The sequence below is a fragment of the Somniosus microcephalus genome, chromosome 32 (assembly GCF_052327205.1).
Source record: "Somniosus microcephalus isolate GS21.2 chromosome 32, FLI_Smic_1.0, whole genome shotgun sequence".
Classification (NCBI taxonomy): Eukaryota; Metazoa; Chordata; class Chondrichthyes; order Squaliformes; family Somniosidae; genus Somniosus; species Somniosus microcephalus.
In genome coordinates this window covers 14718285-14730415 of record NC_141018.1, presented here as the reverse complement: position 1 = coordinate 14730415, position 12131 = coordinate 14718285, and the positions used below count along the sequence as shown (strand labels likewise).

At 49.0% G+C, this 12131-nt stretch overlaps 1 protein-coding gene across 2 annotated transcripts in view; it reads left to right on the top strand.

Moving 5' to 3' along the window:
* The window catches only part of LOC147097287 (uncharacterized), a 30382-nt gene that overhangs the window by 6139 nt on the left and 12112 nt on the right, over positions 1-12131 (top strand). The window contains exons 3-10 of one of the 2 annotated variants that reach the window (XM_085972113.1): positions 373-840; positions 1006-1110; positions 5712-5837; positions 5948-5969; positions 6067-6101; positions 6196-6382; positions 8172-8206; positions 8367-8650. In XM_085972113.1, the coding sequence (XP_085828239.1) occupies positions 373-840; positions 1006-1110; positions 5712-5837; positions 5948-5969; positions 6067-6101; positions 6196-6382; positions 8172-8206; positions 8367-8617 (1229 nt within the window). In that variant the 3' untranslated portion in view covers positions 8618-8650. Of the gene's footprint in view, positions 1-372; positions 841-1005; positions 1111-5711; positions 5838-5947; positions 5970-6066; positions 6102-6195; positions 6383-8171; positions 8207-8366; positions 10446-12131 lie in introns of those variants that run through there. The other variant, XM_085972112.1, reaches the window with a different exon arrangement.

The following is a 12131-nucleotide window of genomic DNA, read 5'->3' as shown; positions in this document are numbered from 1 at the left end:
TCGGGGAGGGGTTAGGGAAGTTATTGCCGGGACTTTAGGGGAGATCTAAGGTGAGGTGTTAGAGGAGATATTAGGGAGGCGTTGGGGAGATATTAGAGGAGGTTTTAGGGCAGATAGCTGTCTTTGGGAAAACTTTAGTGTCTTTATTAAGATGAAATTACCATGTATGTAGATAAAGAGAAAATAGTGAAAAGTAGCTGGCACGGATTTCAAAGAGGATGATTGAGGTTGAAAAACCGTCGAGAAGGTAATAGACATGGTAGATGGAGGAATGCGGGGATGTACTGTACATGGACTTTAGGAAATCCTTTGACAAAGTACCGCACTGAAGATTATTATATTAATAAATGTTCTTGTCAATGTTGTTTATAGGTTCAGATGAAGAAATCTCCTGGTCGCTGACAGTGTCAGAGGGAGAGAATGTGACTTTACCCTGCCAGTTTGAGAATAGAGAAACCCTCTCCTTCACTCTGTTTTGGATCAGATCTGGGAACGTCAACGAGTGTCTGCACTCTGTTCACATTGAGCGTTATGCGGCACATTCTAACACACGCTGCTGTGTGGATAGAAGGTCGTCACAAAGAATCTCTACCCAAAGCTCAGACAATCCTACTGTTAGATGCCAGTCTCACAACCTTACTATTCACTCAGCGAATGTGGTGGACACTGGGAGGTATCTCTGTGCTGTCAACGGTCAATATTCAGGGAAACCTGTCTGGAAGATTGTAGCAAACATCTCCCTTACTGTGACAGAGGCAAGTGCAGAGACTTCAGACACCCCCACCTCAACATCTGGAATCACCTCAGTGACCAGCAGCATAACTTGTACAAATACTCAAAGTAAGTGATACAATCTAGAATATGATGTGAATCGTTTAATATCAATAATTCAAACTGAGAGATTCCAGATCAGTTGTACAGTTTGTAGCCGTTAAAAGTTGCTTTGATTTACTTCCTTCGCCATTGCACTATTCCAGATTCTAACCAGAAATGTCTGTTCCTCAGCCCAGGTAAATAGTGTAATGAGCAGTGGTAAACCTTCAGACACCCCCACCTCAACATCTGGAATCTCCTCAGTGACCAGCAGCATAACTCGTACAAATACTCAAAGTAAGTGATACAATTTAGAAACAATGCGACTCATTTAATATAAATAATTCTATATATCTATACATATATAATTGCTCTTCTGTCTGTCTGTCTGTCTGTACTCTATACACTCGAAAGTTTTAGAGCGTACCTACACGCGTGTTACATCAAAAGAAAGCTTACGATTCCGGAACGGTCATAAGCATATTTACTTTTCGGTGAGACAAAAATTGTGCCGACGGTATCCAAAAATTTTTCAAAATTCCGCTCATTATCCCCTTATTAGCATTGAGTGAGGTGAAGGTTGACCAATCGTACTGTCGAGCGACCTGACGGTCGATCAATCGCTGCATCACGGGGGCGGGTTCATTGCGTGTGCGGGCGGGCCATCCTACAGTTGAGTGACATGATGATTGACCAATCCTACAGTTCAGTGACCTGATGGTTGACCAATCGGTGCGTCACATTGCGTGTGTGGGCGGGCCTAATCCTTCTGACCGGAGGTGAGTGGCCGTCATCTTGATTCCTAACTTTATTTATTTTTGCCACTTTCTGTGTGTTAGGGAACTAAGGAAAAGAACAATTTATTTCAGTTTTAAATTGTATTTAGGAACAGTTAGAAATGAAGTGATCCCCTGCACTTCGCCCGGAGGCTCGCCTACTTTGACGGCCATTTCGAGCGGCTGTGCCGGCACCGGGCGCGGCCTAGTAGCCCGGGAAGCCTGGGCCTTGAGTTGAGCGGATTCCCGGCGCGATGCCGCTGCCCCCTGGGCCTGAGGCGGACGCCAATCAATTTGTTTTAGTCGCCAGTTTAGACAATGCCCGGAACCTGCTGAAGGCCGTTCATTTCCGCGACCAGGTCACCATCTTCGCCTCGGCCAACGGCATCAGGGTTCGGCTCAGTTTGCGGCTGCGGCCTGGGGACTCACTCGGGCTTTCACCCCTTGGGCCCGCTCCCGGGGCTCCCCGCGGCGTCAACCGCGCCGCCCGAGAGCCGGACCCAAAGCCACCAGGTGACCGGCCGTGGCAGTCCGTGCCGGGAGCCGCCGCGCATAAAACTTCCCCACGGCGTCAACAGCCCCGCCCCAGAACCCGACCCAAAGTCACCAGGTGAGCAGCCACGGCAGCCCAGTCTCTCTCTCTCACACTCCCAATCTCTCTCTCTCTCACACTCCCAGTCTCTCTCTCTCTCACACTCCCAATCTCTCTCTCTCACTCCCAATCTATCTCTCACACTCCCAGTCTCTCTCTCTCTCTCTCACACTCCCAATCTCTCTCACACTCCCAATCTCTCTCTCTCACACTCCCAGTCTCTCTCTCTCTCTCTCACACTCCCAGTCTCTCTCTCACACTCCCAGTCTCTCTCTCTCTCTCTTTCTCTCTCTCTCTCTCTCACACACACTCCCACTCTCTCTCTCTCTCTCACACTCCCAGTCTCTCTCTCTCTCTCTCACACTCCCAGTCTCTCTCTCTCTCTCACACTCCCAGTCTCTCTCTCTCACACTCCCAGTCTCTCTCTCTCTCACACACTCCCACTCTCTCTCTCTCTCACACTCCCAGTCTTTCTCTCTCTCACACACACTCACAGTCTCTCTCTCTCTCTCTCTCTCACTCCCAGTCTCTCTCTCTCTCTCTCACTCCCAGTCTTTCTCTCTCTCTCTCACTCCCAGTCTCTCTCTATCTCACACTGCCAATCCCTCTCTCTCACACACTCCCAGTCTCTCTGTCTCTCTCACTCACACACTCCCAGTTTCTCTCTCTCTCACTCCCAGTCTCTCTCTCTCTCTCTCTCTCTCACACACTCCCACTCTCTCTCTCTCTCTCTCTCTTCCCCCCAGTCGCTCCCTCTCTCTCTTCCACCAGTCGCTCCCTCTCTCTCTTCCCCCCAGTCGCTCCCTCTCTCTCTTCCCCCCAGTCGCTCTCTCTCTCTCTCTTCCCCCCAGTCGCTCCCTCTCTCTCTTCCCCCCAGTCGCTCCCTCTCTCTCTTCCCCCCGGTCGCTCCCTCTCTCTCTTTCCCCCAGTCACTCCCTCTCTCTCTTCCCCCCAGTCGCTCCCTCTCTCTCTTGCCCCCAGTCGCTCCCTCTCTCCCTTGCCCCCAGTCACTCCCTCTCTCTCTTCCAACAACAACATGCCCTCAAAAAAGCCTCGGCACCGCCGGGCACCCCCAGCAAGTATATAATATAAATAAGTCTTTCACAAAATGTCTCAGGCTCCTCCATCACCATCCCTAAGTATGTCCTGCCCCTCAGGCAAGACAGACCCATCAGAGGCGACAGCACAGTGGTATACAGTTGAAAGGGAGAGGCCCTTTGAGTCCTCAACATTGACTCCCTGACCCCAAGAGGTCTCATGGCATCAGATCAAACATGGGCAAGGAAACCTCCTGCTGATTACCACCTACCGCCCTCCCTCAGCTGATGAATCAGTACTCCTCCACATTGAACAACACTTGGAAGAAGCACTGAGGGTAGCAAGGTCACAGAATGTACTCTGGGTGGGCGACTTCAATATCCATCACCAAGTGGCTCGGTAGCACCACTACTGACTGAGCTGGCCAAGACCTGAACGACATAGCTGTCAGCGGCGGGTGGTGAAAGAACCAACACGAGGGAAAAACATACTTGACCTCGTCCTCACCAATCTACCTGTCGCAGATGCATCTCTCCATGGAGGCTCCATGAACATCCCCATTTCAATGATGTCAGAGCCCAGCACGTAAGTGCAAAAGGCTAGGCTGAAGTGTTTGCAACCATCTTCAGCCAGAAATGGTGAGTGGATGATTCATCTTGGCCTCCTCCTGTGGTCCCCACCATCACAGAAGCCAGTCTTCAGCCAATTTGATTCACTCCATGTGATATCAAGAAACGGCTGAGCGCACTGGATACAGCAAAGGCTATGGGCCCCGACAACATCCCGGCTGTCGTGCTGAAGATTTGTGCTCCAGAACTAGCCACACTTCTAGCCAAGCTGTTCCAGTACAGCTACAACACTGGCATCTACCCAACAAAGTGGAAAATTGCCCGGGTATGTCCTGTCTTCAAAAAGCAGTACAAATCCAAAACAGTCAATTCCCCCCCCATCAGTCTACTCTCAATCATCAGCAAAGTGATGGAATATGTTGTCGACAGTACTATTAAGCAGCACTGCTCACTGATGCCCAGTTTAGGTTCAACAAGGACCACTTGGCTCCAGACCTCATTACAACCTTGGTCCAAACATGGACAAAAGCTGAATTCCAGAGGGGAGGTAAGAGTGACTGCCCTTGACATTAAGGCAGCATTTGACCAAGTGTGGCATCAAGGAGCCCTAGTAAAACTGAAGTCAATGGGAATCGGGGGGAAAACTCTCCACTGGCTGGAGTCATACCTAGCACAAAGGAAGGTGGTTATGGTTGTTGGAGGCCAATCACCTCAGCCCCAGGACATCATTGCAGGAGTTCCACAGGGCAGTGTCCTAGGCCCAACCATCTTCAGCTGCTTCATCAATGACCTTCCCTCCATCATAAGGTTTAGAAGTGGGGATGTTCGCTGATGACTGCAGTGTTCAATTCCATTCGCAACCCCTCAGATAATGAAGCAGCCCTTGCCCACATGCAGCAAGACCTGAACAACACTCAGGCTTGGGCTGATAAGTGGCAAGTAACATTCGTGCCACATAAGTGCCAGGCAATGACCATCTCCAACAAGAAAGAGTCTAACCACCTTCCCTTAACATTCAACGGCATTACCATTGCCGAATCCCCCACCATCAACATCCTGGGGGTCACCATTGACCAGAAACATAACTTGAACAGCCACATAAATACTGTGGCTACAAGAGCAGGTCAGAAGCTGGGTATTCTGCAGCAAGTGTCTCACCTCCTGACTCCCCAAAGCCTTTCTACCATCTACAAAGCACAAGTAAGGAGTGTGATGGAATACTCTCCACTTGCCTGGATGAGTGCAGCTCCAACAACACACAAGAAGCTCGACACCATCCAGGACAAAGCAGCCCGCTTGATTGGCACCCCATCCCCCACCTTAAACATTCACTCCCTCCACCACCGGCGTACCGTGGCTGCAGTGTGCACCCTCTACAAGATGCACTGCAGCAACTCGCCAAGGCTTCTTCGACAGCACCTCCGAAACCCGCGACCTCTTCCACCTAGAAGGACAAGGGCAGCAGGTGCATGGAAACACCACCACCTCCAAGTTCCCCTCCAATTCACACACCAGCCTGACCTGGAAATACATCGCCGTTCTTTCATCGTCGCTGGGTCAAAATCCTGGAACTCCCTCCCTAACAGCACTGTGGGAGTACCTTCACCACACGGACTGCAGCGGTTCAAGAAGGTGGCTCACCACCACCTTCTCAAGGGCAATTAGGGATGGGCAATAAATGTTGGCCTTGTCAATGACGCCCACATCCCATGAATGAATAAAAAAAATTTAAGCTGATAGATTCCAAATAAGTTGTCCAGTTTGTATCTGTTATAAGTTGGTTCAATTTCCTTTCTTCGCCATTGCACTATTCCAGATTCTAACTGAAAATGTCTGTTCCTCAGCCCAGGTAACCAGTGTGATCAGCTCTACATATATCATGGGATTGCACAGACTGAACTTAATGTTGCTTCTCCTCTGCAGGTCCAGACACTGTCACACCTGTGAAAGTAACCATAGCGTGTGCGGTTGTGATCATTTGCATTGTTGGGGTACTTTGCATTGTTGGGGCACTTTGCATAATCCGAAGGAAACGACAATCTGCCAAAGGTAAGCAAGAGCTCTAAAATGTTTGATCTAAATCTAGAAAATTGTAAGTGCAGACTCCTTACAAAGATTTTTAAATTTATCTTTCCAATCTTATGGCATGTGTTGTGAAGGATCCTCAGCACCAGGACCCAGGTAGGGATGGGATTCATTCAGTTTTCGGGCAGACTTTCTGTATAGTTTTCCTCATTTAATGGAACATTTACAGGTTGCTTTTCTTTACTAACTGTAGGGCCGGTGATGTGCAGCTGACACAGGTGGCTGAATGTAAGTGACTAGAATTACTGCCCAACTCTTCCGAGCCTGTCCCTTTGAGAGCTGAAACTAAAAGCACACATCGTCTACCCGTCCTTCTGTCTAGGTTTCCCGTACTCTGTGGTTCCCAGAAGGGATCAGAGCGGTGACAACGAGCATGTTGCGTACTCGGTGACGAGAGTTCCAACGCCATCGAGCCAGCCAAGGCCTGGTGAAGGAATGGAGAGCACTGGCCCAAAGTCTGACTCTACAGAGCATATGTACTGTTTGATCGAAGAGTCAGTGGTCAAAGGGTAAGCAGAGTGACAGCTGTCGGCCCCGGCAACGTTCAACACTGACCACGGGTTTTGGGATGGAGGGTTCGGAGATTGTTAATGTGATGAAGGTGAGGGGAGCCCACTCTGCAAATGGGTCACTTTTCCACTGCGGCCACACAGTATCATTTGGAGCACTCCAGATTAGGGGCAGTGTAAAGCTCCCTTGGGACTGTCCCAACAATGCTCCTCAACTCCAAACTCAGGAGGGCGCTCGGACATTTCACTTCTCACACCTCATGGTCTGTTTGAGTGAAAGTGCCAATTTAGGGGTAGTTTTGTACTGTGGCTCACACGCACTACAAACTGGATCGAGATGACCAAATTCATTTCATCAAGGACCCTTAGCGAGAAAGAGAGAGAGAGAGAAAGAGACAGAGACAGAGAAAGACAAAGAGACAGAGACAGACAGAGACTGCGACAGAGACAGACAGAGATAGAGACCAGGGAGATATAGAAAGAGGACTTTTATTCCTAGTAATCTAGACTTGGCAGATCCTAAAATATTAAAGGGCCGTACTAATCTATTCCACCACCCAGCATAAAACATTTCTAGGTTTTGCAGCCAATCTCACAACCGAACAGTTCTAAGTCAGGTATAGAATGGCTCGAGGCCGTGTAAAGCACTCTGCCCTCTGCCCTCTGACCTGATAGTGCTCCTTTATCCCAACATCAGAATAGCTCCTTTCACTGTGCCCATGTGAAGTTATTTTTTTTAAACTTTCTGAGGACAATATTTCGGCTTATCTGACCATAATGATCAATTTAGTCCAAATATTTTACTGAATGATGCGCAGTTTTAGGCAAGGAACTGGATTGGGACTGTGAAAACTCATTGCAGAGAGGACTGCTCACACAGCAAAGACAGTGAGAGAGACAAAAAGAGAGAGAGAGGGAGACAAAGAGAGATAGAGATAGGGAGAGAGAGACAGAGAGTGACAGAGATACAGAGACAGAGAGACAGACAGAGAGCAACACAGAGAAAGAGACAGGGAGAGAGACAGACAGACAGAGAGTGACACAGAGAAAGAGAGAGAGAGACAGGGAGAGAGAGTCAGGGAGAGAGACAGTGAGACAGACATAGAGACAGGGAGGGAATGACAGACACAGAGAGACAGAGACAGAGAGAATGGAGAGAGACAGAGAGACAGCAAAAGAGAAGTGAGATAGACAGACAGAGAGAGAGACAAGGAGACAGGCAGAGAGAGACAATGAGAGAGAGACAGACAGAGAGAGACAGGGAGAGAGACAGACATAGAGACAGGGAAGAGACACAGACAGAGAGACAGAGAGAATGGAGAGAGACAGAGACAGCGAGAGACAGTGAGAGACAAACAGAGAGAGAGACAGGGAGACAGGCAGAGAGAGACAATGAGAGAGAGACAGACAGAGAGAGAAAGAGAGAGAGACAGGGAGAGAGACAGACATAGAGACAGGGAAGAGACACAGACAGAGAGAATGGAGAGAGACAGAGACAGCGAGAGACAGTGAGATAGACAGACAGAGAGAGACAGGGAGATAGGCAGAGAGAGACAGTGGGAGAGAGAGAGAGACAAAGAAAGAGAAAAAGACAGAGAGAAAGAGAGTCAGAGAGACAATCAGAGAGTCAGAGAGAGAGAAAATGAATGAGAGAATTTCAGTCTGAGCTGGACTCAAATCCAGGCCCTGGGGAGAAAGTGACCTAATCTAGTCTCCACTTACAACGGTTTAATATTGTTTGAATCTAATGTTACTTATTATTTACATGTTTACTTTTCTGTTTTCCTAGTGATGGAGGCAAAACTGAAATCCAGGGAGTAAAATGTAAGTAGTTGCAATCTTTCAGTATAATCCTCTCAGTCAACACTGTGTCTGTTCTAAAGCTCCTGTACCTTTATCTCAAGTAACGAGACAGTCCGCTTTCATTATCTGTCCCCCACTGGAAGTGAACCCATCAAACGAGATCTCCTCTGTTAATATCTAGGCGGAGACCACACGGGCCTTGGACGGCAGGTTGAAACCTCTTCAGCTACTGAACTCAAACCAGACGGCCAATCACAGCCCAAAGAGGACAGTAAGGAGGATCCCGTTGCTTTGTCCAATGAGCAGATTTATTCTTTGATAAGCTGCCCGGTAGACGCGGTGACACAGTCCCATCTGGAGGAAGATGATCCACGACCTGGCCCGTTAAAAATGGAAGAAAATCCTATTTATGCTAAAATGGAGGAAACTTGAGCATAAGTTGAGCATAAGTCCAAAGATGTGCAGGTTAGGTTGATTTGGCTATGATAAATTGACCCTTAATGTTAGGGGATTAAATACATGGGTTACGGGGATAGGGTGGGATATGTGTCGGTGCAGGCTCGATGGGCCGAAATGGCCTCTATCTGCACTGTAGATTCTGTGATTCTGTGAACCGAGTAACAGGAGAAAGGCAACGGATAACTTGTTTAAACTCATAGTGGTACAAGATTTTTTAAATATCTGTATTTTACACTCGTGGTCAGCACTGGGTATTGAACACTTTCCCACTGCAGACACCCGGGGTGGGGGGGAATTGGGCATCGTTGCACCCTTTTTCTGGGTGGATAATGGGTCCAAGTTAGGGGGCCAACCCTCCATGTCCGAATAGCGTCAGAAACACGTCTGACGCCTTATTGGTTCGGGCACTGTAGAGGCGTCCCTGGCGATCGCCTGAAACAGGCGTTAGGTTCCTTGAATATGCTAATGAGGGGCCTACCGCTTGTTCTAGGACCCAAGCCGGAGACTGGCTTTTCCTGAACGCTGCCGGCCTTGGGCCTGCTGAATTCAGGGTGACCAGGTCTCCACGCGGCCTCACCAGGCCTAACCAGGGGTCCTTAAAGAGACCGTTGGAGGCCGCCACCAAAAGAGTACGTTTTAAAACAAATCCTTACCTGAGTGTGAATCAGGAGGAAGTAGGCGTGCTCTTCCCGGCCCCACATTAAAACCGTCAGCCACCACCAGACACCGCTCGTGTGCCCCCCTCCCATTTGCCTTATCCCCCTGTTCCCCCCCCCCCACCCCGGAATCACCTCAGGTCCCAGTCGGCCAATCTTGCTCCCTCCTCCTGTGACCGGTGAGCTGCCTCTGGGGCCGTGACTGGAGCCTGCAGCTTGCTACTGATAAACTAATGAGGCCGGGTGTCCAATGCGCCGTGTTCCTGCCGCCGGCCTCATTGGGTGTGTGCGGTGTGTGCTGCACCTGGAGCCAATTCCTAGGCCCCAGTGTCAGTGTCGAGCAGGCCCAGGTCTGGTACAGCACGGGTTTGGTGCAGAGCCAACTTTTCCCGCAGCACCTGACCTTGTGACCTCTCTGGGTCAGAGTGGCAGTCCGTGCTAAGCTGGTGCCAGTTTGAGCACGATAACCTTTCACTTTTTTTCTCTGGCATCTGGCTTTGAATGCAGTCCAGAATGCCTGGATGACAGTCTCCGTTCTCCACTGCTTGCAGCATAGCGACACGCAATGTGTTTGGCCCAGTCCAGCCCAGCCCAGCCCTCACACATGGCCTCACAGCACAGCACTCAATTGCCAGTGTGAGTCGGGCGGGGGTGGGGAAGCTGTAGCGACGGCTGGTGTGAGAAACAGAAAATCACACAGGTGTCGTTGTTGGAGCAGGATACAGGGAGCCATGCTAAACGTGGGACCATGTAGAGATGATGTTACGGATTCACACTCGCGCTGTGAAATCTCAGACAAGCTGAGAATGCGTATCCAGAAATTTGAATGGCACTCCAGAGACCTGAGCACATAATCTAGGCTGACACTCCAGTACAGTACTGAGGGAGTGCTGCACTGTCGGAGGTGACGTCTTTCAGATGAAACGTTAATCCCACGGCACTATTTCGAAGAAGAGCAGGGGAGCTATCCCCGGTGTCCTGGCCAATATCGATTCGTAATGAGTTTCACGTTACTGGCGAAGAGCAATTTCACCCCCTTGGACTCTGTTTAGATAGAATAACGCATTGCTGGTGTGTGAGACACAAAATGGAACTTGTGCGATTGAAAGTCATTCAATAAACACTGTTTAAAAATTATAACTAAACGACGAGCTGTGTTATCTGTCCAGCAGGAATTTTATGCCAAACCAATTGAATGAATGAACTGATCTCAGTGAGGACACTACAATCAGACTCGGGGGGAAGTGGGAGGAGGGAGCGTGGGGAGTGGGGATTAGGAGTAGTGGGGAGTGGGGTGGGGGGTGTGGGGGCAATGGGCTGTGGAGAGGGGGCGGAGGGGGACGCAGAACCCAATTTATGAGGACGCTGAGGTGAAAATTCACGATTGTGTAAGGGAAAGTTTGGTACAAATTGTCTGCCCCCAGCCGATCTCTGAATAGTATTTTGAAAAGCATCAGCAGTGTAACTACATTGAAATTAGAAGGTTGTATTTTAATATTGGAACTGTTAATGCATGGCTCAGTAAGATAAAAGGAATTTCACGCGAGATTCACCAATCCCACACTCCTTGTGGGCAGCCATGCTCAATCAGGGGTTAGCACTGTGGCCCTCTGCTAAATTGTGTCTCCTTCAAGCAGAGCTCACTGCTGGCGGGGTGCGGGGAGGGGATAGAGTCAGTGAATTTACCCTCATAACCCTGGCATTTGGCTCATTGTCCAGCCCTTGGCTTCAGCACCTAACTCTGGAACAATGGGTGTTATTTACAATATGAACACCACACACAACAAAGGACTGGTGTGAAGTGAATCCAAATGAACTCAGTACGAAAGCCTCCTCAATACAAAGTGCCAGGAAATGTGCAATTGTTGCGAAATTCGAACTGATGACGGGCAGTGATGCAAGTGTAAAAGGCTTGGCTATTTACAGCTTGTTGGTGTCAAAGTGGGTGTGAGATTCAGCCGGATATACAAATGGATTCAGTCTTTGGGTTTTCCTGCTGGTTAATAATTTGACATATTTATACTGTGCGATCTGCAGTAACAGTTCTCAGATATTTCTAGGCTGGTGGGACTTTTCTTTGGGTGGAAGAACTGCAACTAATAAATCTCGAGTTAGAAATATATTTATCACATTCAGGGGACTTCCTCTTTTTCATTTGTTCCTCTGGTTCAAGCTTCCCAAGACAAAAGATGACAAAGAGGAACTGGTGGAAAAACCGAACTGTTCTCAACATGTCCGTCCTAGAGAGGTGTTAGGAAAATTTGGAGTCTGAGCTAAAGAAGGAGATAATAGAAGGGGTGACCAAAAGCTTGATCAAAGGGGTGGATTTTAAGGCACAAAGGAAGATGGTTGTGGCTTTTTGAGGCCAATGACCTCAGCCCCAGGGGTCATCGCTTCAGGTACTCCTAGTCCCAACGATCTTCAGCTGCTTCATCATTGACCTTCCCTCCATCATCATGTCAGAAATGGGGATGTTTGCTGATGTTTTCAGTGTTCAGCTCCTTTTGTAATTCCTCAGATAATGAACCAGTCAATGTCCGCATGCAGCAAGATCTGGACAACATCCAGGCCTGGGCTGATAACTGGCAAGGAGCATTTGCACCACCTATGTGCCAGACAATGACCATCTCCAACAAGAGAGAGTCTAACAACCTCCCCTTGACATTCAATGGCATTTGACATCCCTGAATCCCCCACCATCAACATCCTGGGGGGTCACAATTGAACAGAAGCGTAGCTGGACCAGCCACATATAATCCCTGGCTACTAGAGCAGGTCATATTCTGTGTATTCTGTGGCAAGTGGCTCACCTCCTGACTCCCCAAAGTCTC